At 44.4% G+C, this 25482-nt stretch overlaps 1 protein-coding gene across 1 annotated transcript; it reads left to right on the top strand.

Moving 5' to 3' along the window:
• The first annotated feature begins 363 nt into the window (after nt 1–363).
• Nucleotides 364–25006, top strand: PSMD11 (proteasome 26S subunit, non-ATPase 11). The gene is made up of 14 exons (XM_067556268.1): nt 364–521; nt 3882–3983; nt 9296–9420; nt 11748–11819; nt 12189–12246; nt 12688–12882; nt 13978–14122; nt 14498–14558; nt 16686–16748; nt 17967–18092; nt 18927–18962; nt 21249–21300; nt 23346–23488; nt 23623–25006. Exons 1-13 carry the CDS (start codon nt 431–433, stop codon nt 23486–23488), a joined length of 1269 nt encoding a protein of 422 aa, XP_067412369.1. The 5' UTR covers nt 364–430; the 3' UTR covers nt 23623–25006.
• Nucleotides 25007–25482: the final 476 nt, after the last annotated feature.

Below are 25482 nucleotides of genomic sequence, written 5' to 3'. Positions count from 1 at the left end.
GCCGCCCTCGAGCAATGACTCATCATGGCACATGGGGTCCTCCACATGACGGGGCCCACCAGTGGGGAATAAACTGGACTCTCTCACCCCCCAGAGCTCCCCTCACCACCCCACAGAGCCCTCCTCACCACCACCACCACCCCACAGAGCCCCCTCACCCAACCCCAGGCCCCATACCACTGCCCCCCCCCAAAGCCCCCCTGACCCAGCCCCGCCCCCCCAGAGTCCCTCTCACCCAGCCCCGCCCCCATACCACCGCCCCAGAATATTTCACGAGAGGCCCCCCCCCCCCGGCCGAGGACTACATCTCCCGGCATGCCCCGCCGGGGCGGGAAGGGGCTGGTGCTTCCGGCCGGCTCTTTCCGGGCCGGCCTCCCCCTCGCGGCGGCGTGAGGAGTGGAGGAGGGAGCGGAGCGAGCGAGCGGCTAAGATGGCGGCGGCGGCGGTGTTGGAGTTCCAGCGCGCCCAGTCCCTGCTCTCCACCGACCGCGAGGCCTCCATCGGGATCCTGCACTCCATCGGTGAGCGGCCCGGCGCCGGCGGCGGGGCCGGCCCACTGCCCGCTCTCCCCGGCCCGGCCCGGCCCGGCCCGGCGGCGCGGGGGAGCCGGCCGTGCCGGCTGCTGACTCACGGCGGGAGCTGGGGGGCGCCAGGCCGCAGCCCGCGGGGGAGCGGGGGAAGCGGCCGAGGGGAGCGAGGCCCCGTCCGCCCCAGGCTCCCTGCGGCTGCTGATTCACGCTGGGCCCGGCGCCGTCCCCTGGCCGGGCAGCGCGTGCGGCTCGGCTCGGCGGAGCTGTGGGGCCGGGGGCGAAAGGGGTCCCGGCTCCGCTCCTGTCGGCGGGGGGCGGGGGTGACCCGCCGCTGTCTTTCTCCCCGGGGCAGGCCCCTCTCCGCCGCCGGCTGGGGCTGACATTTCCCCGCCGCCCCCGGCTCGCAGACCGGGCTCCGGGAAGAGGGGGGACCGGCTTGCCCGTGCCCCGAGCCCCAGCCCTCGCAGCGCTTTCCCCGGCCCGATCGCGGAGGGGGACCCCCTGCTGGCCGCCCGCTCGCCGCCCGCTCGCCCACTGGCCGTGGAGCACTCGCCCGCCCGGTCCCCGTCAGCTGGCGAGTGACGGCTCGGAAGGGAGCGAGCGGGATCCCCATGTCTGCGGTGACCACGTTACAACACGGCGCTCGTCTCTCCCCGCCGTCGGGCCAGTGGCTCTGCTTTCTGCGGATCTGGGTGGAGAGCGGCCCGGGTCTGTTCCTGTGTCCCTGACACCCACTGCTTGCTGGAGTATCCGGCGGGGCGCGGGGGAGGAAAAGACATGACAAGAGATCCTGCCCTAACTAACCTGCAGCTGGCTGCTGAGGGTACAGCTGATTCTGTGTAGTTACTCCTGTAGGGACTATGTCCTGAGGAGTGCATGGCCAAGTCTTGGGTCCTTGTGCAGGTAGGAGGATGGCAGCATCAGTTGATGAGTAATCTCAATACAAGTGTGTGTGTCAATGTGGCCCTTGAACCCAGGCTGAGCAAGTGCCCCTACTTTTAGTGCTGGCCGGATTTGCAGTTGGTTCTGTGTAGGGGAGAGAATACAATTTGTGGATTACGTACTAATGCTTTAGAGAGCATTTTTTCTTCATAGAGTGCAAATTCAATGTGTCAATTTGTGTGGGGAGCAAATGCTGTTTTGCTGCATCTCTGTGCTTGAAAGTTTCTTCGTAGAAAGAGAGAGAAACTGTTACTTACACCTTGGATGTTACTATACAGCTCATGCTGTGCTGGTGTAGTTTAGAACTGGGAAAGCTATACAATTGTCAGATTGGAAAAATCCATGAACACTAATTCATGCTGACCATGATGAACAGTGTTTCCCACTGGCAACTTGTGAGAATCCACTTATAGGGTCTGTTCAGGTTTTCGGTTTCCATCTCTGTAGCATGCGAGTGCTGTAGTAAGTTAGGTCAGCAGAGGGGTGTCTGTCGTAGTCTCTAGTGTCTGCCACCCTTAAGGTCTAAGGAGCTCTGCTGGAAGTATGTTTTCCTTGTATAGTATAAAATATATTGCTACTCGAATTGCCTTTTAATGCTTCTCAGTGCAAAAATAACCTGAGGTGAAAGTGTTGGTAATGTTGAGTGCCAAACAAAGCATACATAAAAACAGTTGAACTGGAGTCCTAGATTCTGGCTGAAGAAATACTTTAGAACTCTTCAGGAGAACTGTGTTTTTTGTTTCACCTCCATCTGCACAGGATGCATCCTGTCTACACTGCAACTACAACTGTCACGGGCGGGGACTGTTTCAAGGATTTAGCAGAGTCTGGGACATGCCAACACTACAAAATGGAACAGTTGGCTTTTGTCAGGGGACAACCATATTTAACTCAGGTCCCAAGAATGTATTTGTAATGTAGATCATGGGATACGGGGAAAAGAAGCCTTAAAGGTGAACAGCCAAACAAATTAGTAATTCTGGATTGTTTATAATAGGTGACTTATTTCTAAGGATAGGCTTTGAATAAATACTGATGCTATGCGTTTGGTAGTTAAATGTCTCTTTGGCTACTGTATAGATCTCAAAATAGACCTCTCAGATGGGTATTCTGCAGGTGGTGAACTACAAGTTAAAAAGGAGACACTGGAAGGAAACACATGGGGAAAATATATAATGTCTCTTGTTGTTCATTGGTGACCTGGATGAGGTCCACACTGTAAACTAAATAATACCCGCATTTGTGTGATCTGATTTTAGGGTTAGGGTGGCCTGGGACGCTTGCTTATCCTATGTTGATGTTAACTATAGATGTGACACTAGTTAATTACTACTTGGTGTTTTCCAGTCTGTCAAACATATCTATGGCTTCTTGTCAAGTCAGTTTAGTCAAAAATAATAACAAATGATACCACCAGCTATCAGCTCAGAGATGTGACAAGCTGTAGTAGACTAATTTTTTTTTAAGGCAGTGGGTATTTCTTTTATTATAATTAGATATTCTGTGCTGGGGAGAACAAAATTACTTTGCTTATGATACTGAGCATATTAAGTTACTGGGGCTTACGGTCTTGTCCAGTGGTGTGAGAAGTAGGAACTTCTGAATTCTAATCCCAGCTGTAGTGATGGGCACGTAAGGAACCCCAGTTTTGTAGTCTCAATCAAGTAAATCCCCTCGCCCTTCTGTTGCCTCATCTGTAAGATAGGGATACTTGCTTGTCTCTCAGTTTTTGGAGTTTTAATAGTTGTAAAGCACGAAGTAGTAGCAGAGAGTATGAAAACCTTTATGAGGAGAGGCAGCTCCAACTTTTGCGACTGAGAGCCTGCAATGCTTGCAGTATCTGACATGCGAGTAAACAAAGATTAATTTTACAACTTCATGTAGCCTTAGCATTATTTTTGTTGTCAAGCTTTGGCCAAGTGATTGCAATATAATACACGAGCACTAAGAACAAGGATCCGAACGCCAAGCAATAAGGGAGTATTTTTAATTTTTTTTTAAGCATTTTTACCCAGCTTGCAGGTTCTACGCTTGAGATGTCACCATTTAGAAGATGTCACTTATTAGAACCATCTTTATGGTGCAACAAGAGATGATTGTTTTAGAACAGTCCTTCTTTAACAGCTGGAAAGGGCTTAGTGACACCACTTTATGAATCTTAAATCTGACCTGTTTTCAGGACATGAGAAATTTTGTCAGATAGATGTAACTTTTTTTCTAAAATATAGATAACTGTTTTTAAGCTTTCTAAAACCAAGTACCGAACATTTCTCTGTAATAAATATTCCAGCCAGATTGATTCCACTGTTACCTGACGCTCTAGTTGGTTTCTGGAAAGAAGTGAAAAACTTCACTAATTGTGTAGATTCTGTGTTTTGATTGAAATAGTATTATTGAACTTTCTTCTAGTGAAGCGTGATGTCCAGGAAAATGATGAGGAGGCAGTACAAGTCAAAGAGCAGAGCATCCTGGAACTGGGGACGCTTCTTGCCAAGACTGGACAAGCAGAAGGTAAGCCCGAGATCCGACTAACTGGAGTTCTTGTAACAGGCAACGTATACACAAGTTCATGAGTCTGTAGGGAGACGCAAACATAGGAGTAGAGCTGGGGTGGGGGAAGCTACTTCCCATCCTGTGAGGTTTTTGAGATTTCAAAACTCTTTTCCATTCTGAAATTGGACGAAAATTCAATCTGAAATTTTGGCAAACCAATAAATCTTGAAACAAAAAAACCAAACCAAAACAAAAAGAACCCAACACCCTCCCTTTCACATTGGGGATTTCAACCTTTTAAAAAAGAAACTTACATTTAATATAAATTCAACTAGTTCAACATGAAAAGTTATTCTGAATAAAAAACCCAAAAATTTTCATTGAGAAAATGTTGAAACAGGACATTTCAATTATTTAAATTGGTTTTTCAAACATTTTTGAATTGGGAGGTTGTTTTGACAAATTAACATTTACCAATGGAAAAACATCTTAGAAAATTTCCAATCAGCTCTGTGTAAGAGAAGATTTGACAGTCTTCCTTTTGTGGATGTATGAAAGAAGAGGAATGGGTGAAATGTCTCTAAATCAGTGATGGTTTGGTTCAGTTATATTCCTATCTTTAGTTTCCCTGGAAAGTTCTAAGATTATATGCTTGTTACTGTGAGAGTTCAGCAGTCTTGTGTTGGAGAATTTCTTGAGTGCCTGTCACCCTGAAGGCATTCACAAATTGATACACCAACTTCAGACAAAGATCACTCCATCTACTGCGGATACACAGCCGTAGTGTAGCCAGGCAGCTGTTTGACAGTGCACAACAATAATTCAGGACATAAAGTGAAGCATGTGGTGTTGTGGTTTTTTAAACAAACTAAAGCTGTTTGGAAAGCGTAGGTGAACAGAATGTAAATAACTAAGTTGGAGTTTAACTCTGCTGTCCTGGTCAACATCCCAATCTCTTATAAAAAGTGCTGAGGGGTCTTAAATAACAATTGATCAAAATGTCAATTTTAAGTCTATTCTGCAAGTCAGGTGTTTTATTCCCTATTTTACATAAATAAGTACATATTTTGGCTTTGTTTATATGTTGGTATTAGTTATGTCTAAGTACTCTGGACATTTGCCACATCTTGATTTGCAATTGAACATAGCTTGTGGCAGAGTGAATTGTTTCCAGTATTGCCCTAAATGCAGAGAAATTGTTCCTTTCTGAACTGGTGGCTAAAGACACCAATACCAAATTAGATCCCTCTTTTAAGAGAGAGAGAGAGGCGGGGGGTGGGGAAATTAGCAGAGTTAGTTGTGGAGAAAATTGAATAAACTGTTCTGGCATTGCTGATTCATAAAAGTTTGAGATAGGAGATGTTACATATAACATAACGCACTTAGGATGACGATCCAGGATGGCTAATTAATGGGATTACCATGAAACCAAAATACTTTTCAGATGGGACTAGTCCTAAATTCATAAATTGGTGCTTGACTGAACATTAGGATTTCATATACCAGATGCCCATTAGTGAGAACTGTAAACCTACTTCAGCAAAGATGCTCTGAAAGATTGGGAAGGAAGAGAGGATTTGCTAGCACTCAGAGAAGCTCATTTTGTGCACACACCTGGATCAGGACAGGCTGAGAGTATTGTGCTTCCCAGAGCTCTGCTTGGAGGCTGAGGGAGGGAGGAAGAAAGAGATGATGTCTTTTTCTACTCCTCACCATGGTGGACTGCATCAGTCCTGTGGAAATGACTCTGCCACTTTTTCTCTGTCATCTTCTTTGTGAAGATATTGAAATTGAAAGGGTGTATGTAAATTATTCTTATGCCAATTTAGGATCTAGGCCTATCTTGTGCCTTCTTCCAGGTCATTTTTATGTAAGATATGCTAATTTTTCACAGCAGACTGGGGTAAAATACCCCCTTCAGTCTAAGGGTCTACTCTTACACCTCTGAATTTGACCCCCACATTTTTGTTCTGCTGCTTAAAAATAGTGATATTTTCAAGAATCTCATCAGTGTCATTGTGTTATAAACAGGAGGAATGAAACTGATTGAATTTATAAATTTTGCTCTGCTACTTGCACTTTCCAGAGGAAATTTTCCTCTTGCCATTGGTATTGCTCTTTACTCCCCCAAAAAACTTTGGTGAAAAGAGGATTTTAAAAGCAGACAGAAAATTAGTTACAACTACTGCAAAACACATTGCAGCCAAAGATTTATAGCAAGCCAACCACACTGATAGACCCCAAAATCCCTCAGGGATCAATGATTCCTAGTTTCCTGACTGGGAACCCAATGCTCTTTGTGCTGTAATGTTTGTGGAGTCGCACCCGAAATGTCTCCAGTACTACTGTCGGAAGTGCTATGCAAAGTTTGCTCTTTACACTCCCTAGAACCCAATATCTCTTGCAAATTCTGGACAATAGTTAAAAATCCTAGGGGTGGATTGAGATTATTGTAATTTCCTAGAGAAGTGTTCTATAGATCACAGACACAACAAGAGTTTAGGAAAGGAAGGCAAAGCCTGATTTTGTAGGGCTTGAAAGTTAAAACTGTCTGTCATAACACTAAACTGCTGTCAACATAAAATAAATTAGTAGTCTCTTCCTAATGGACAAATGTTCTTGTTGCATAAAGCATTGCTGCAATTGACCCGTTGTCTGCCAAGGCAGATGACAAGAACTAACGGGCATAGGGACTAACTTGCCCCTACATCAATCCAGTCTTACACTGTTGCTTATCACTGTCGGATTGGCGTGATTCCCGCAGGTCAGGGATTTGGTGCATGGCCCTGCAGTGTGTGTAGTTGCCTTTTTCCTGAAACTGAGCAGGAGACTTCATATTTCAAGGCTGCTGTTCACCACTTGTCTGGGGCTGTCAGTCACTCCCGCCTTACCAACACTGTGCTTACTTAAAGCACTAAAAATAGTTGGCAGTAATTTCAAGGGGAAAGAAATTTCTGAACTCACAGCTTGTGGGTATGAATTTGTAATCCCTTCGCCACAAGTTAGTAAAATATATAGATTTATTTGTCTTGCTCTCAGTGACTCTACATTCTAGGCCTCCTTTTGAATCCGGTCTCTAGGGAAATAAAACTTGATATGCATTATCAGGTGGGGTTTGGGCAAGGCTATTTGAAATCAGGTGCAGTATTTATGTTCACTGAATGTTTATTCTGAAAATCCTGTTTTTTAGGAATTTTGGCCTATTAGCATTCTGCACCTTTGTGCAGAAGATAAGGGTTTGAGTTGTTCCTGCCCAGCAGGGGATGCTGCAGAGGCATCGTGCCCAGGAGATGAGGTAGTGCCTTGCAATACTTTAGAAACTGATGGATTTTGAAGGGAAGTACTTAAGAAGACAAGGAATTGCTGGGTAATTTAGTCACATGACCTAAAGCCAAGCATGCTTGAGCATGTCTGTAAGGAAATGGGTTTTGCCTGATATGTTCAGTGGGAAAACACTGGTGCTGGCTGCATCAGAGAGCCAGGAAGAACGTAGTGTCTTCATGCCATCATTGCATCTGCTGTGTCCCTTCTGCCTGTGTGCTCCCTTCCTCCCAAGCTCCAGAGGCAGCCCTTTTAATGTTAGAGATTTTTATTCTGTGTCTGGCAAACTTTTTATTTGTTGTGGCACTGGGAGAAGAGACCATTGTCAGCTTGTTACTGTCATGATGGGTTGTATTTGTTATGAGACAAGCCGCTGAAGAGAGATCTTTGCCTTGAGCAGGGTGCTTTGTAGACACATTCACAACTTTGCCAGGCAGGGTGTGTTGTAGACACACTCACAACTTATCATGCCCAAGTTTTATTACAAGATAGAAAACACAAAGCCTGCCTTGGACATGAAGGGACACTTAAGATTAATACGTTTCATGTGTGCTAAAATGATCTCTTTCCCATGCATAGAAATGGTAATATACCACTTTTACCAAGTGGAATAGAATCCCTTAAATTAAACATGGGATAGAATTCAATATGTTAATCTGGTTTGTGATGTAATTATTGATTTAAGGGTTTAAAAATAAACACATGTGAACTCCCCCAAAGGTATGAGGAAACAATCTACACATTCTCAGAGCTGGGGGAATTTTTATGCAATAACACAAAATATAGAAATACATTCAGCATTAAAGAACATTGTTTCTTGACTATCCTTATTGGATGCCCCAAAAACCTGAAATGTATGAGAAGCAGCAATAACTTAATGCACTTCGTATAGTAATTTCAATAATGAGATTTTTAAAAATATCTTTATCCAATTCTTGGATTTCAGCTTTCTCCTTTTTTGGTTTAAAGTAAGAATTAAGATGTGTAAAGTGCTTATCAGGTATCTTATGCAAATGATCAATAATACACTACAATTGTATAGTCCATAGCTGTGCCATTTCTTACTGTCAGATACATGTGTACATTAAGCAATGTCAGATGTGGTCAATATCTGGATGGGAGATTTAAGATTGGGATCTATAATGACAAGAGCAGTGCTGTTAACTCAGAGTCCTGACAAAATTCTGAGTGGTAACTTGGCTCTAAATCCTTCAGGTAGTTCAGCTGGATATGTCTTCTCTTCCTCTAATAAACTGGTGTGCTGTTGCAGTGTGGGATTGAATGGTCTAGCTGTCACATTCCATCCCAGTGTACGATTAAGTGGTCTGTATTGTAGTCCATATCTGTTGGGGCTTTACTACACTAAGTTGAGATGCACTATATAAGTGTAAATGAAGATATAAACTAATAAGCAGAGCAGAAAATTAGTTTACTAGAAAATAAGTTAAGAACTAAAATAATGCACGTTAGAAAATGTGTGCAAAATCATGTTCATAGCTATTCTTCCTGTTGAGAATGAATATTATGCTGTGAATCTGACCTGTCTCTCATGGTAGTGGGTGAGGGAGAGTACATTAAACAATAGCAGATAAAGATACACTTAAAACACAAACTCCATTGCCCTTAACATTGGCAAAGTGCTTTGAGAAGAGCCGTAAAACACATCTTAGGTAAGTATTGTATGCTTTTATAAATAGACCAACTGAGTGGTTTGCCAGAAGTCCTGTAATTGGTTACCATCAGAACCACTAATAGAACCCAGAAGTCTTGGCTTCCAGTCGCTGATTTAACTACTAGACACACTTCCTTGGGAATCATTTACCACTGACTTTCAGGAAATATGTTGATAGACTGCTTTTTTTTTTTTTTTTTTAAAAGCATTTGATGTAATAATATTGCAGTATGTAAACGTAGTGAGTACCCAGATTGCAATATAATGTTTGACTATTGTGTGTCTTGTATTCTGAATGCCCAAATGTTCTTTCATGGCTCATTTGTCCTGAATACAGAACTTGGAGGACTTCTGAAGTATGTTCGACCCTTCTTGAATTCCATCAGCAAAGCAAAGGCAGCCCGTTTAGTCCGATCTCTCCTCGATCTGTTCCTCGATATGGAGGCAGCTACAGGACAGGAGGTGAGACCCTTTGAATTCAGATAGGAGCTCGTTCCTCAAAGGCTCGCAGCCTCACCATGCTAGGAACGAAGTCATTCTTAGCTTGGATTGTCTAAACTTTTGAGAATCATGTACATTTAACAGCAGGCAACAGTTTTAGTAATGTTATATAGGGGATCAGAGTGTTACACGAAAGGTGCAATATACCTGTTCCAAGAAGCTCAGTCTGTCAATTCTCTGTTTAATGTAGCTTGCATCTTTCAAGGAGACTGCCTCAGCCAAATAGATCTCATCAGTGGGAAAAATTTCACAGTATTCAGCCTTAGACCATGTCTACACTAGTACTTATGTCAGCAAAACTTTTGTCACTTGAGTGTAAACCTCCCTCCCCTCTGAGCAACATCAGTGTTGCCAGCATAAGCACTCGTGTGCACAGTATTAGTTGACAGGAGATATCAGCACAATGTGGCTACACGAGCACTTTTACAGCAGCACAGCTGTATCGGTATAGCTGTGCTGCTATATGTTTGTAAGAGTAGGCATGGTTAAGTTTCATCCCATTTGATTTGGCTCCCTTAGGCTGGCTTTCCTGGGCTAAGTGGCTGATTCAGACAGTTTGAGGGGGTGTGTGCCACCAGCTTATGAATACCCTCAAGCTGGGTGACTGTAGAGTTTGGTACAGCCGATGCTTTCTGCTAGCATGGGCTAGCAAGGAAGTGAGGATGGGGGACTGGGAAAAATCCTGAGCAACTTGTTCAGACAGGCTTGTGCACGTTCAAATAGCTGGAGAAATAAAGTCCAGAAGGGAAGGATGCTGAGAGGCAGATATCCCCCCACTGATTAAGCTAGCACAGTACTATCATCATTGATTAATTATTTGCTGCTCTGCCCTTGTGGTGTATATATCATGCCACAGTTTCTTGAGAGATCTAGGAGAAACAGTAGTAGCACTGGAGCTGGGGAGATATGTTAACACTTGGGGATTTCTTCATAACCATGAGATCTACAACTAGCGGTAAATATGCCCAATAGACGGCGATGGGATGTTAGATGGGGTGGGTTCTGAGTTCTTTCCAAGGTCTGGTTGGTAAGCCTTGCCCACATGCTCAAGGTTTAGCTGATTGTCATATTTGGGATCAGGAAGGAATTTTCCTCCAGAGCAGATTGGCAGAGAGCTTGCTGATTTTTCACCCCCCTCTGCAGTGTGGGGCACGGGTCACTTGCTGGTGGATTCTCTGTACCTTGAAATCTTTAAATCATTATTTGAGGATTTCAGGAACTCAGTCATAGGTTAAGGGTCTATTACAGGAGTGGGTGGGTGAGGTTCTGTGGCCTGCGTTATGCAGGAGGTCAGACTAGATGATCATAATGGTCCCTTCTGACCTTAAAGTCTGAGTCTATCTAGAGTGATGCTTAATTTTCTGCTCAGTCTGTGGCAACAGACCCCTGGGTAGTTCCTCCTCACTTGCTCTAACAGACAGGATGACACCTCTGCAGTTGTCTGGCTGTCATTTTGTGTCCGCAGATTTTGTTTGAATCAATAAAACTAAAGTCCAGCCATGTCTTTTGCAGCAGGGGCTTACCTGTGGGAACAAGAGCATTTTGCTCTCAGTGGGAGAAACCTCCACTGTTGCAGCAAAGTGAGAATGACACATTTCATCTCTGTATAGCCCTGTTGAAACTACAAGATACTTATAGAGAAACTCTAGCTTATCCTGTAGGTGTTTTCAATAAATGTAATATACAGTAGCAGACGATGAGCAATCATAACATTAGTCACTAACTTATCTTGTGTCTTAAGTAGTTTATATTCTAAACATAGCCATTTTATCTCCATTCTTGTAACATTCCCATAAGGTTATAGCATCAGGCTTAAATGCGTGCCTCCTGCTTGATTCCTGCTGTAATCCTCATTTTACAGAAGTCACACAACTTTGATACTCACGAGGTGGGATGTGCAGTAAATTGTACCTACTGTGAGGCTGTTTTTAGTTGTGTATGATCCAAAGGTCAAAGTTGACTGAAACACAGAGGATAAGTGTGTCATGGTTGACTGAAATCCTTTGCTTCTGAGGTCACTAACTTAAACCCGCATCTCATTTCACCCAGGTTAGTATTAGTCTGTAACAGATAACTTGATATTTAGCATAGGCCTTTGGACCTATATGGTAAGATTTGCCTTATTGGCCTAAACAGTGCTATGGAAATCAGCATCGACTTGTTTCCATTTTATTTTTCTTGTCACTGCCGTGTATAGAACAGTGATTGAGTTATTTAGGTTGGATCATCTTCTTGTAACACAGAAAATGGGACAAGAGGTTCTTAAATTTTCTCTTGTTCCCCTTCAGGTCGATCTGTGCTTAGAATGTATTGAATGGGCCAAATCTGAGAAGAGGACTTTCCTACGCCAAGCTCTGGAGGTATGTATGTGTGGATGCAAAGTCTGTGGTGGTATCTTCCGCTGGACTGTATTTGGTGTTTGTAAATGTAGGGAGGTTTTGTTATGTTATCCACATCAATGCAAGTGACAAGGCAACATGATTCATCTAAGATTTGTTGCTCTTTAAAGGGCAACTTGGCCAGAGACTTTTCTTGGTGGGAGAGAATTTTACCAGTTGAGTTTAGATCCAGCAGAGCTTCCAGATAGCATTTGGGATTAGATAGTACAAAGCAGAACATTAACATAGTGAAATCAGTGCAAATTAGTAAGAATTAGCACGTTTCATTTAGCAAAATCTATGCTACCTTTCTCTGACTTTCCTCACAGCAATTCTTTTTCTCTTCTGCAGGCAAGGCTGGTGTCTTTGTACTTTGATACTAAGAGGTATCAAGAGGCATTGCAACTAGGTAAGTTGCCTCTAGGTGGCAATAGTTCACTGCTTCCAGAGACTGACATGGGGGATGATGAGTTATATTATTATATGAGGACAGTTGGGTCCCTACTAAACTGGTCCAAAGACATTACATTCTAAGTGCGGTATCAAATCTACCACCTTAATATGGTCTCCTAGTCTCCTGTCTGCAATGAAGAACTGTCCCTAGCTTTTTCATATCCCACTTTGATCCAAGACTATTGCACTCTGGATCCAGACTGAACTAATGCTTCCCTTCCTCCCTTTTTATTTATTTATTTTTCTTAGACCCACACAGTGTGGGCAGGAAAACTCTGGACACTTCCAGACACTGAACCGCTGAAAAGGAGCACTACTTTGGGGAAGGAGGTGTTGTCCATTGACCAAAAAGAGCTGTTTGGAACAAGTTACAAATGTTGTTTACGTCTCTTGTCAGGATCTCAGCTTCTGCGGGAGTTGAAAAAGATGGATGACAAGGCTCTGTTGGTTGAAGTGCAGCTATTAGAAAGCAAGACATACCATGCTCTGAGTAATCTGCCAAAAGCAAGAGCAGCTTTAACCTCTGCACGAACTACAGCTAATGCAATCTATTGCCCACCCAAACTGCAGGCAGCTCTGGACATGCAGTCAGGTAAAACATGTCAAGGAAAGGGGTGGTCCAGCACTAGTGGACTGTGCATCCATGGACAGTGATGTGGCTTCTCTGTCCGCAGCAGCTAGTTGGTACATCGTGTTCCCACAATTGTAGTGCTGGCATCGTGACCCAGTTTGCAAACATTTGAGAGTTGCTCAGAAGTGATCTAGGTAACTATTCCTCAACCCTCTGTTCTTCTCAGAGTTGGGATGTGGAGACTCATGCTTTCTGAAACCACTTCCATTGCTGTAATGTTTTTGGGAGTGGCAACACTGCATAGACACCAAACCCTGAACATTCAGAAAACATGAGTACCAACTTCCCCCCATCACTCCCAAATGAGTGGTTTTAATAATAAATTCTGGGTTTTTTCTTTGCCTTCTAGCTCTTGAACCTAGTGGGTGCACTTGTTTACACTTTCGAGCTTCCCTCGGCAGCCATGAAGGCTGGAAACTCTTTAAATGAAAGCGTAGATTGTTATGTAATCACTGGACTTCAGGAGCTGGAACTTGAAATAAAACACAAAATATCATGAGATTCATAATAAAATCTCATGAGTCAGCAACCATGCATAGTACTTAGAGAAGAGCAAACTGCCATTTGCGGTTGCCAGCTGCAGATTTCCCTATTTCAATCTGGTGATAAATTCATGCAGCAGTTTAGTTGTTCGCAATCTCTGTCTAACCAGGCAAAGCTCATTAAGTAATCGTTTATACTAATGAGCTTAGGAAGATGCCTTTAACCTGCAGTTCCAGTGGTCCCTTAACTTTTGCAGTGTATACCACTTGGAGAAGCTTGTGCTGTAGACATTATCTAAACAATAGAGGTGGTGCAACACAAAACTAGCCAATGCTGAAATTAATCTTGCTAGACCCACAATTTTATGCAGGTTTTTCTGGATTTGCTGTCTGTTTTACTCTACTTGGAAGCGAGGACTAGGGTTTATAGGATTTTGAGAAGAAGTGAGCTTAAAGGAAAAGGACCCCTTGCAGTAAAGTGCAACATGCGTCATTAAGCAGCCACACTTTCATCTGCCTCTGGCTGAATTTAGAACCGAGTTTGACTTCTGCCTGTTTGTTCCTTTCTCAACAGGTATTATCCACGCAGCGGAAGAAAAGGACTGGAAAACAGCCTACTCATATTTTTATGAGGCGTTTGAGGGATACGATTCAATTGATAGCCCAAAAGCCATCACTGCATTGAAATACATGTTGCTGTGCAAAATCATGCTCAACACGTAGGTGGCATATAGGTTCTGGGAAGAACACTTACATTTAAACAGGAAAGGAATTGCCTATACAAATCTCATAGCTAATCAAAGAACTGAAGCAATCACTAATTCAGTGCTTCTGTGTCTTTAATGTTTGAGCCATGGTAATCTCCTAAGTGTCTCCTGGGAATGCCAGATTCTTATTCGAAATTAAGTCCCAAGACATTTTAGTTTTCTAATGGAAAACTTGAGTTAGATGATCATGATGAATACTTATGTGGCGGCATGTGTGAGTCAGGAAGTATGTGGCACAGTTGAAAAGGTAACTCTGTTAACGCCTGTATCTAGAAGCACAGCGACACTTGTTGAGTAAATGCTCTTTTTCTCCCTTTCTCTCTCCAGCCCAGAGGATGTGCAGGCGTTAGTGAGTGGGAAGCTCGCTCTGCGGTATGCAGGAAGACAGGTATAGAAAACTCTCTAAGCTTTTCAGTCTTCATTCATTGTGTGTCTCTCTCGGATAAAACTAGATGATCACTGGATACAAGTGTGTATTCATACTTGAAACTCGTTACTTTACAAACAATCTACTTGCCTGCATACTAAAGAATTTCTAAGCACCCTGAGCCGACCCTGCGTTGGTATAAATCAGTAAAACTCCATTGACTTTGCAGATACACCAACTCACTTCAGCTGAGGCACTGGCCCGTTATTTGTCAGTTCACTTACTCTGTGTTAGTCTCCTCATCCCCTATATTGTTAAATGCTGGTTTGGGCTGCTGATGGGCCTGATCCTGTAATGGAAACTGAGGGCAACTCAGCACATTGACGTAGCACCTTGCAGGCATGGGCCCAGCACGTATGTCTGCATGTGTAATGGTTCTGGCTCACCTCGAAAACCCCTCTTCATATGGAAACAGCTGGAGCAGTTCTTGAGAGTTCCAAAGGTGAAGCTGAGCAGTTAGCGTCTTAGAACAAACAGGACTTTTTATTTAAATGAAACAACGTGGGAATTTCCATGCCGTTCTTTAAATATGGTGGCACTTTTTTCAAAGCAAATGATCACCAGTGCCCAGGCTTACTCTTAAAATAACTAACCCACCTGTAGCACTAGGCGTGATCCTGCAATAACAGACCACCCTCATGCTGTGATGGGGTGTAGGCTGAACACCGGACTAAGAGCCGGGAAGTCCTAAAGCCTGATCTATTGACACCCTCTGTGGCCTCGATAATCACATTAACTGCTCTGCCTCAGTTTCCCCATCTATTAAAGGGAGCTAATGCACTCCATCTCACGGGATTGTGAGGGCTGTGCACTAAAAGAGGATTATGGTAAGTACTGATTTTTGATAAGATGGAGTACCAGTTTCAGGGAGGATAGAGGAGAGAATCTTTCTAAAATTTTGAAGGCTTTCTTGTCGGTGCCTCATTTCTAAATAAATCCAGTCTTTCCTACCCAGCAATCATACTGGGTCCGTCCATGTTCCGTGGCACAAGATACTGCTGGATATTCATGTGTTGTGTCCCACCCCATCTCCCTTCCCATCACCACTCCAACACAATCATGGTATCTGAGTACTTCAAATATTACTTCCCTATCTCACAGGGAGTATTATCTCCATTTAATAAATAGGGAAACCGACACAGGGGAAATGAACTGCGCAAGGCCACACACTGAGTTAGCAGAAGATGTGAGAGCACAACCCCATGTTCCCTGACTCCCAATCAGTGCCCTAACCACTAGACCACACTGCCCTTCTAATGCAGCTATGCTGCTTGGGTAATGCTGATTACACTGTTTGAAAGCTGGAAACATGAGTTTCCAAGTTAAAGTATGAGTTTGTTTGGGAGAGTGTTAAAATGTGGTCAGAATTAAGTGGGATTGGGGAGGAAGCAGAGTAAATTGTTAATTAGGATGGTGTGATTTGAAAGTGAATCCTCGCAATATGGTAGGCCTAGAAATGCTTTATCAGAGCCATTTTTATAAGTACTGATCCTCAACTCTAACATGCAAAGTAATGTTTCAGTCCTTGTTTCTGTCTGCAGTTTTCCTTCCCTACAGTTGCTGGGATGATTAGATATAAAAAATTCTCTTTCATGCAGGAAGTGCTTCCTGTGATACAGCCTATGTTAGTAGTACTTCTAGTGACGCCCCTCTCCATCACCAACTTGAGACAGCACAACCGAGGTGTGAAATGTGATTAAACTGGCTAAAAATACCTAAATTTGCAGCTTCTGAAGAAAATGCTGAAATGTGCATCTTGCAAAATTTTAGTTGAAGTTACTCCCTACATGAAACATTTGATGGGAATTGTTGACTTTTGCTGCTGTTCTCAAACATTACAGAACTCCAATTCCTTGCTAACATGTAGTTGTTCTGATACCAAGTGACCTGCAACTGTTTGGTTTTTTCCTTCCTCTGTGGTCAGCTGATGTTGTGTGTTTATGGAATTAAACTGACACAATACTTTGTTGCAAAGGGAACATTCCCTCTTTTTGTCTATTAAGAATTTTCTCTGTGCTCCATACAGCTGGCATAAGGTTTTCCTGGGCACCCCTAAATACTGACACCGGCTCCATTTTCTCTCTGCAGACAGAAGCTTTAAAGTGTGTGGCACAGGCCAGTAAGAATCGGTCACTGGCGGACTTTGAAAAGGTAAGTGAGCGAGAAGACGGCAGATGGGAAGAGGCTGCATGTTAGTTGTCCAGAGACCTGTGTGAAAAGTTAGACGTTTTAGTGCTTATGATGGGGCCAAGTAATAGCAGAGAGAATGTTGTTGGGGTATTTGCCTGAGTTTGAAAACTAACTTCATTTTGACCATGTTTGTGACTCACGTTTGCTTTCCATGAACAATTAAGTAGTCTAAAGCGGGAATATTTGCCGAAAGACCATTTTAAATTGTCTAGTTGATGGTAGCCTTCGTGCTGTTCTGGTTCAGTACCGCATGATTTGCATAACATGAATTTTGAAGTCTGAATGCTCATAAAAAACTGTTTGCTATTTGTGTGAAAAGGGAGGAAACTTGCAAACACTTGAGAATTTTGCATTATTCAGCACATCCCAACAGAGGTAAAACTTGACAAATTATCACATTAGAGCAGAACAGAGCAAGTTCCTATGCTGAAGGACACAGCAGTGATCCTAATGCTCTGTACGCGTGCCCCCATCAACAGAAGTGCATCCTGCTTGTGACCTTCTGCACCCTGTGGCTATTCAAGTAGTTGGTCTTTGCTGAGCAGGGAGCTACTATGTTATGGAAGTGTTTAGATGGGAACTTGTATTCACTGGGGATTAGGCTGAAGCCTATAGACTCAAGTCACTTGTACTGTAAGATGTCCACTTCAGTGGCTAGTATCCCCGTCCTTTCTTCATTCTCCCCATTCCCGCATTAAATATTCCTCTCTTGTAAACCTGGAGAAACCAAATACCTGCTCAGATTTCCCATTTGGATACTTGGATACCTTTTAAAAAAAAATCAGTCTCCCTGGACTGGAGCCTTTCTAAAGAATCTTCAGGAAGAAAATGAAAGTTGAGGGGAGAGGAAGCCAATAACAGGACGCTACCCTGTCATGCCAAACCTCTCAAAGAGGAGAGCAAATGCAGTTGCTTACCCAAGCCTCTGGGTCACGTCATTATTAAGAATTTGCAGAAAGATACTAACCAGCGAAGTGCTTGAAAATCATTAGGCTTAGGTGTCGGACAGCGACCTTCTGGCTAAGGCAGTGTGCAGTCTCAGTTTAACATTGGGTACCATGCTGCGGGTAAGGAGGGCTATAGTCTGCCCTGACAGGAGTTTGGACATGACCCAATGGGTCTCCTGCTGTCATTGCCAACTCTAAGCCTAATTGTGTGTTCCCAACATGTCTTCTGTAGGCTCTGACAGATTATAAGGTGGAGCTCAGGGATGACCCCATCATAAACACTCATTTGGCTAAACTCTATGATAATTTATTGGAACAAAATCTCATCCGAGTCATTGAACCCTTTTCCAGAGTACAGGTAAGTGTTTTTTTTCCTCCAGCATGTACACCAGCGTGCTGACACTTGGCAGCTTTTTTCCCCTCATCCTTGGTGTGTTAGCTTCGTAGACACAAGCAGCGACCTGCTAGGTGAAATACTCTGCACTGGAGGGAGTCTCTTGACTCACTCAAATCAGTTCTGCTGGCCACTTGGTGGACTGGCACTTGAGTCCATAAGCCATCATCTTCAGCAGCAGACTGCTGGCTTCTAAAGGGCTGGTGGGGACCTGGAGCCTCCAGAACTGTCAGACATACTCTATTTCAGTTTCTCACTGGGCTGTAGATGGGCATGTTTGTAATGCCTTGATTGGCAGAGTTTGACTCTAAGAGTCAGGCAGGGTGAGGCTGGAATAACACCAACCTTAAATCTAGATTGAGTGGTTGAAGTCGTGAAATGGTGACTCAGCTGTTTGGTTCATGGTCTGTCCCCCTTTCGTTAGAATTGTATTGTAATCTGAAATCTAAATGAGATGAAACAAAGGAACCCATCTGGGGTAAAAACGAGAGTCCTGTAGCACCTTAAAGACTAACAAATTTCTGCAGGCATAAGCTTTCATGGGCTGCAACCCACTTTGTCAGATGCAGCCCACGAAAGCTAATGCCCGCAGAAATGTGTTAGTCTTTAAGGTGCTACAGGACTCTTGTTTTTGCTGTATACAGACTAACACGGCTACCCCCCTGGAACTGTTCATCTGGGGTAGATGGCTGGAATATTGAGTTGTCATGTAGAAAGGCCCCATACTTTGTTCTGTAGTAAAGGCAAAGCTAAAGATTGACTTCCCGTATCTGTATTGGTTTTTCTCTCCCTTTATAGATGGAACACATATCCAGCCTCATCAAACTCTCAAAGGTAAGAATATCACTAGAAATCTATGGGATAGTTTAGTAAAGAGTGTGAAGAAACCGAGGGGGAAAAATGACCCCCATGAAATAATTCAGTGCATTAAACCTCCAGGTAGAGCAAATGGCTCTGTCCAGATTCCCCCGGGTGACAGGGTGCACTCACCTCTCGTGAGGGCTTCTGTCAGCTGGGTATGGTGCTGCAATCTTCTCCTGGTGCCCACTGTAAGTGGCCTACGTCCCTATGCAGGTCTTCAGTGGCTCAGCCCTCTGGCCAAGCCCCACACACAGTAGGCATGAATGAACCCCTTCCAGGGTAACAAAAGTCCAACAAGGACCATTGTTGTGCCCTTGTTAATGTCTTCCGCCCTGTCTCCTGGCTCAGACTAGAAGAGTCTGAGAACTAACTTTGTTCTGCCCTGCCCTGGTATAGAGTGCTGCCCCAGGACTTTCTCCCTGGAGTCTTTTTCTTCACTGAGTCTCATTGCCTCAGTTCTCCAGCCAGATCTTCTCAAGTTCAGTCCCCATCCAGGGAGCGGTCCAGTAACCAAGAGTTCCCCAGACAGTCAGTCTGCCCTTACCAGGGCGCTCAACTCCATCCCTGATCCCTTTAAATTCCAGTCCTTTGCTTGGGCTTCTGAATGAGCCCCGTATCCCCTTCTTGGGTCTTAGGCCGCTTCCCTAGTGGCGGGTGGGGGAACCCGGGCCCACCCACTACTCCAGGTCACAATCCATGGACCCTATAAATAGCAGCCACATATTGCTTCCTTTGCTTGGTTGCTGCTACATTCCCTGGTCCTCTTCCCACCTGGCCTTTTTACCTCTGTCCATTACCTTAGGACTGCTGCCCTTCTCACTCCCACGTTTAGCTAATGCAGCCCATCAACGTTGGCTCCCTTTGGCTAAAGCGGAGCACCTTTCCGTGTACCTCTGGTCCCAGCCAGGACCTGACCTGCTCAGGCCCTGCAGCTCCTTTTATCTGAACCTTCTGAGCTCTGATTGTCTGCTTCTGTGCAGCCTCTCTAGGCAGGCCTGGAAGACCCAGCTTCACTGCTCCTTTCCTGGGGTGGGGGGTGGTAGGACCAGAAAACCTCCAGCAAGGGGCCTCAGAGGGCCTGGTGCCCCCCATCATGCACCCTCTTAAGGGGGTTCATGTAGGACACTTGCAATGTACATTCACTTAGGAATGATAAGATATTCTTACCTTCTCCCCTCCCTAGGCCCTGTTCCCTGCCACTCCCACTGCCTGCTGACTCTTCTGTGTTTTGGAAAGTCTGAAGGAGCCTCCCTATAAAGTACTGTAGAGTTTTCCATGCTCAGTGACCCCCTCACTGACTCTGGTCTAGCCCTTCTTAGTTCAGCTGGGCAGCAAACGGCAGTACATGATATAACTATCATGAAATAGCTGGGAGGAAGCCCTCTAGAAAGCTCCTTGACTTGAAAAGCTTTTAAAAGGTAGTGGGCCAAACCACTTGGTCCGTTGGCTGGCGTTTCACCAGGGATGAATGTGACTGTCACTGTGACTGTACAGATCCCCAGCTCTGCCAACTTCCCGTATTGCGTAAAGGAGACTCTGGGCAAAATTTCAACTGGTTTAAGTCTTATTAAAAATGCTCCTCTTGCTCTCAGGGGGCCCCAGAAGTGCCCTTCCCCCAAATTGTCAGAGAGGCGCAGCTGCCATATCCGATGGTGGATCGAGAATCTCTTACTCCTGGCCACAGAGTAGCTGGCACCCTACAACCTCATTTCCGAACAGTGTACTCGTTCGCTCCACCCTTGGATGCTAGCACACACTGGATATTGTTAGTGAGGGAACATGAACATCCTTAATTATATGCCTGCGTTCTACCAAAATAGCAGAGTGGAAAGCAAAGACCTGACTCCCAGTGGGCCACTTGCTGGCTGTAGTAGGTCAAAGTATTGATGGCTGTATATGAAGCTGAGCTAACTAGATGCTTGCTGAATCAAGCAGGAATTCTCCAAACCCCCAGTGATCTCAGTATGTATGAAATGAAGGTTGTCCTGTATTTTGTGAAGTGAGAAGGCAACAGGTCACTTGGGAACTCCAAGATTTGCTAAAAGGTGGTTCCTGGTCTTGGCTGCTTTGCCTAAACTTTACTGTAGTATCCAAGCTAGTCTGTACATGAGATCTGACTTTCAAAGATATTCAATGACAAATGTTGAAACATTGCTTGGAAGCTCCTATCTTTATATCCTGTCAGAGCTGTGGGTTGAGGGTGGTAAAATCCACTGATCTGCAATTAGCTTCAAGAGGTGGTTTCGATTTCAATTTCAGGCTGATGTGGAAAGGAAACTGTCTCAGATGATCCTGGACAAGAAATTTCATGGTAAGTCTCTGCCTGTTGGGTCTTGCCCATACTTCCACTCCATTTTTAGATGAACAAGTGAAAGAGGCTTATCCACATTCTCCTCTTAACTGCTGCCTCTCTCCAAATCTTAAGCATATGTCCTAGTGTGTTATCACTTGAACCCCAGGGGATGCCGACAGGCATAGAAAGCTAATGGAGACACACAGGGGAGAATAATGAAAGGACTACGGGCTGTATCTCTGAGGTCCTGAGCACTTGCTATTTTGGGAGCTGTAGATGTTCAGCCGCTCTCTGACCCACCTTGCTCTGACTTCCCTTGTGAGACCAACTGGATAGTGAGAGCTTCCATTGGTGCACTGCACGCTCAGTAGCGGCTTCCACTCAAAGCCAGAACTTCTTTGCTAGCTCCTGGCAACGGGCCTCCTGATAGTCACTAGAGCTGAGGGTCGCTCTTTCATCAATATTATGCCTGAGGGTTAATGCCTACTGAATAAGAAACCTCTTAACGTTCTCTGTTAGCAACTTCAAAAAATAAGCTTTGGCTGGTAACAGAACAAATCTTCCTGGCCTCTTTGAAAGCTTAGGAAGAAGTGGCAACATTAAATCATAACTTCCTGGGGCCCTGTGACTTGCCTTAGCTGCACCTGTGTGTGTGTTTAAGGGTAGTTGTGAGAGTAGCTGATAAGCTGTTGCTGTCTTGGGCCCCGTGTTGGAAAAGGTCCATGATAGCTGAAGCAGCTGCCTCACATAATCCTTCATCTGAATGAGCTGGTCCGTTGACAACCATGGATGGTGCATAGAACTTGGCTCCAGGTAACCTTGCTCTTCAAAGTGCGCCAGGGCCCAGTGGCAGAACTATTCTGGCAATTGCGGGAGGAGGGAGAATTGACAACATTCCTGGTGCCACAAGGAAATCTGAAAAGACCCAAAAGTTCAGCTGAGTTCAGGAGGGGAGGAAGGATGATGTGGTTGGGGTACTGGAGACCGGCATTCACTCCTTAACTGTCCCCCAGACTCTCTTTGTGATCTTAGACAAGTCATTTAATCTTTCAGTTCCCTATCTGTGGAATGGAGATAATCCTTCCTTTATCTTATCTATTTAGACAGTAAGTTTCTGGGCTGGGACTGCCTCTTATTATGTATGTGTGTAGCACATAACACTGCAAGGTCATGATCTTGGTTGGGGCTTGTACTAAGCCTCGAGTAAGCAGCTGCATTCTCCTTTCCTGAGTGCCCTGTACAAAAAATCCTACTGGCACAGCTGGGCAGAATGAACAGGGGCTAGGTCTGTGGAAAAGCCATGTTGGTTAGAGAATGATTGAAGCGTTGTGGAAACCAAATACAAAAGGTATAGAAAATACCTTTATTGGTAAAGGAATCAAGAAGATGACAGGTAAATATCCCAGCTGCTGGAGAGACAATCTCTCAGACCCACTGTACTTATACTGATGATTGGAGTTGGGTTGGAGATCCCACTGAATGAGAGATTTGAAGGCTGCTCTTGCACAAAGGAGGCTTCCAGAGTGCTGCCTTCTGTTTCCCCTATTCCAGATCCCCTGCAATGTTGCGAAAGTGTTGCAAAGAGCACGTTAGCCAGGTGCTGGGTTAGGACTGGGAAGCCGGGTCAGAGGCAGTCCTGATGCCTTTCCTTTATACATGCTCTGCTAGACTTACTGGTCTCTCTAGCACGTGTTCAGCTGAAACTTGGAAGGCAGGGAACCATTTTTAATAAATAAAATCTTTCCACCAAAGCACTTGCTTTGTGTTGTAGAACCACACCCCAAACTGTAAAACCACCTTCTCTAATATGAGGTCCTAGGGGTGAGAGAAACGCTAGGGGCAACAATGGTCACAAACACCTGTTGGAGGGGCAAGGGCCAGATGTTTAACGTGGGGCGACAGGGCCTGGATTCGCCACTGGAAGCAAATTCCACACCCTGGAGGCCACCACAGCAAAGGCACAAAGTCTGACCTGAAACTTGATGACTGGATCCCTTGAAGACAGGAAAAGTCTGTCGAGCTCGCACGTGCACTGCTGGGTAACCAGAGCTTTGTGTTTGTAGGGATCCTCGACCAAGGGGAAGGAGTCCTGATTATCTTTGATGAGCCGCCAGTAGACAAAACTTACGAAGCTGCCCTTGAGACTATTCAGAATATGAGCAAAGTAGTGGATTCGCTCTACAACAAAGCCAAGAAGCTAACATAGGTGAGTGGGTATGAGGAGCTGATGCACATGACTGCTCGGGTTCATCTCCTTTGGTCCCCAAGCCTAGGTACAGTGTGTGCCTATGGTTCTCACTTCCTTCCCCTTGACTGACGGGTGGCTCTTTTCTCTTGCAGAGCTGACTTTGCTAGCTGTCATTTGGAGAGTGTGTGTGACAGGAGAGTGAAACCTTTGGGAAAATGCTAGGAGACTTTTTTCTTTGTTCTACTTTTCGCTCGGAAAGTTTTTAAACGTCCTCATCCGGTGCATCTTGTATTCCATACGATGCGTGTTCCAGTTTCCATGTAACGTTTACTGGCCAAACTTTGTATCGGGGGGGGAAATATTGTTTAAAAAAAAGAGGGATTCTAAATAAAAAAGAAAAAGGCTTACACTACCTAAACGTGCTTTCCACTTCCTGAGGGATGTCAGACAGAGTAAAGCAGGGGCAAGGTTTTGATCATCACTAGCTACCCAGCTGCTAAGGAAACAGTTAGTTTCATCTCTTCCCTCTACTCTAAAATCAGACACTTACTGACCGTGTATAAGAAGCCAAGTTTTAGTCCATTTGTACTGAACCAAAAAAACCCTTCTGTATAGACTGCTGGTTAATTTCTAAATCTTCACTAAGACCTTTAATCCCCCCCAAGCAACGCCATAGTGACTCCCAGAAGCTCACACCTAGGGAGCCTACTTCAGAATTGCCACTGTGCTAGATCAGCTCAAAGTGTAGACGTAACGGCAGCACCTGACTAGATTGTTAAACCACGTTCTAACAAAGGGAACAGCACGGGTTTTCTCTGGAGACCTGTATTGCATGCTATTGTTTTAAAATAGACTAGACTCTAAGTGTTTTAATCCTCACTCCCACCCCCACCCCGGCATTGTTGGGAAGAACAAATAAGCAGGTGTTCTCTAAGTATTCACCTCCCTGTGAGAGCCGAACATTGTCCAAATGGGAAGGCAATCTGCAAGTATAGGCACCGATTAGATTGTCATTATTTACCTCTGCCATACAGTGTATTTTTCCTTAAACATCTGATGTAAGACGAATGAGCCCCTCTGGAATGAGCTTGTGTACGCTCACTAGTTACCGTTTCAAAGTGAAATACATGGGAGGTGGAGCACTGTGTATTCCAGCATGTTTCATTTTATGGTGAGATTACTAGCAAGGTTTTAACGCAATTTGGGCCGTGTAAGCTTCTGCATCTCTTTCCCCTCTGTCTCCCTTTCTCTCTCCCGCTCCATGTTTTCTTACTAAATTTATATTTTGTAAAAGGATTCTGTTTATCAAGAGATATTTTGCCTTCACACTAAATCTTAGACTGGCTGATTTTTCTGCTTTCTGTCCACATATTTTAACTTTCTCTGGTATTTTTTTAAACTCTCCATCTCATCCGGTCAGTCACTGTTTGGGTTTTTGGCACCATCAATATCAAATGTACAAACGGTTCTTGCTAACCAACACCAGGTATATCTGATGTTCAGATGAGTTCCAATAAAGTAATTTTTTTTTCAAAACCTGTCTCCTGTCTTCAGCTGGTGAGGCAGAGAACATACATATTTGGTGATGTTTCTTTTGGCCAGGGGGAGTACAGCTTACAAAGCAAGCTGCACATCCATTCAAAATACAATACAAACTTGTTAGATGAAAGGAGAATATTTCTTTCTGACCACTAAAGCTTGAGCGATCATTTTTCAAGAAGCATCATGTGGGTCTGCAAAGCAAAATAACTTTGTTTACCTGGAATTGTTTGACCGTGCCTTTTTAACCTTCCTGGAAATGAAGCCAAACTTTGGAAAGCATAATAATGCAGCAGTTCAGAGACTTTTTCTTTTAAGGCCACAAGAGATCTTTATTATAATTCCATGTGATCTGCATAACAGCATGGATTTACTGGGTGAAATTCTTGCATCAAGCCCATCACATCTGGTTGCGCTAGAACATATCTTTTAGGAAGAGTTTTGATTTAAAGACTTCAACTGATGATGGATCC

Source organism: Emydura macquarii, unplaced genomic scaffold (assembly GCF_026122565.2).
Source record: "Emydura macquarii macquarii isolate MOO-44397 ecotype Brisbane River unplaced genomic scaffold, CSIRO-AGI_Emac_v2 contig_1692, whole genome shotgun sequence".
Taxonomy (NCBI): Eukaryota; Metazoa; Chordata; order Testudines; family Chelidae; genus Emydura; species Emydura macquarii.
Note: the sequence above shows the minus strand (reverse complement) of the source record. Positions and strands in the feature narration are given on the sequence as shown.

Bases quoted from the DNA above. Each gene is read 5' to 3' on its own strand.
- PSMD11 (XM_067556268.1), top strand. From the start codon at position 431: ATGGCGGCGGCGGCGGTGTTGGAGTTCCAGCGCGCCCAGTCCCTGCTC. The intron at 9,421-11,747 runs GTGAGACCCTTT...GTTCCCCTTCAG, and splicing joins AGGCAGCTACAGGACAGGAG to GTCGATCTGTGCTTAGAATG. The intron at 18,093-18,926 runs GTAAGTGTTTTT...CTCCCTTTATAG, and splicing joins AACCCTTTTCCAGAGTACAG to ATGGAACACATATCCAGCCT.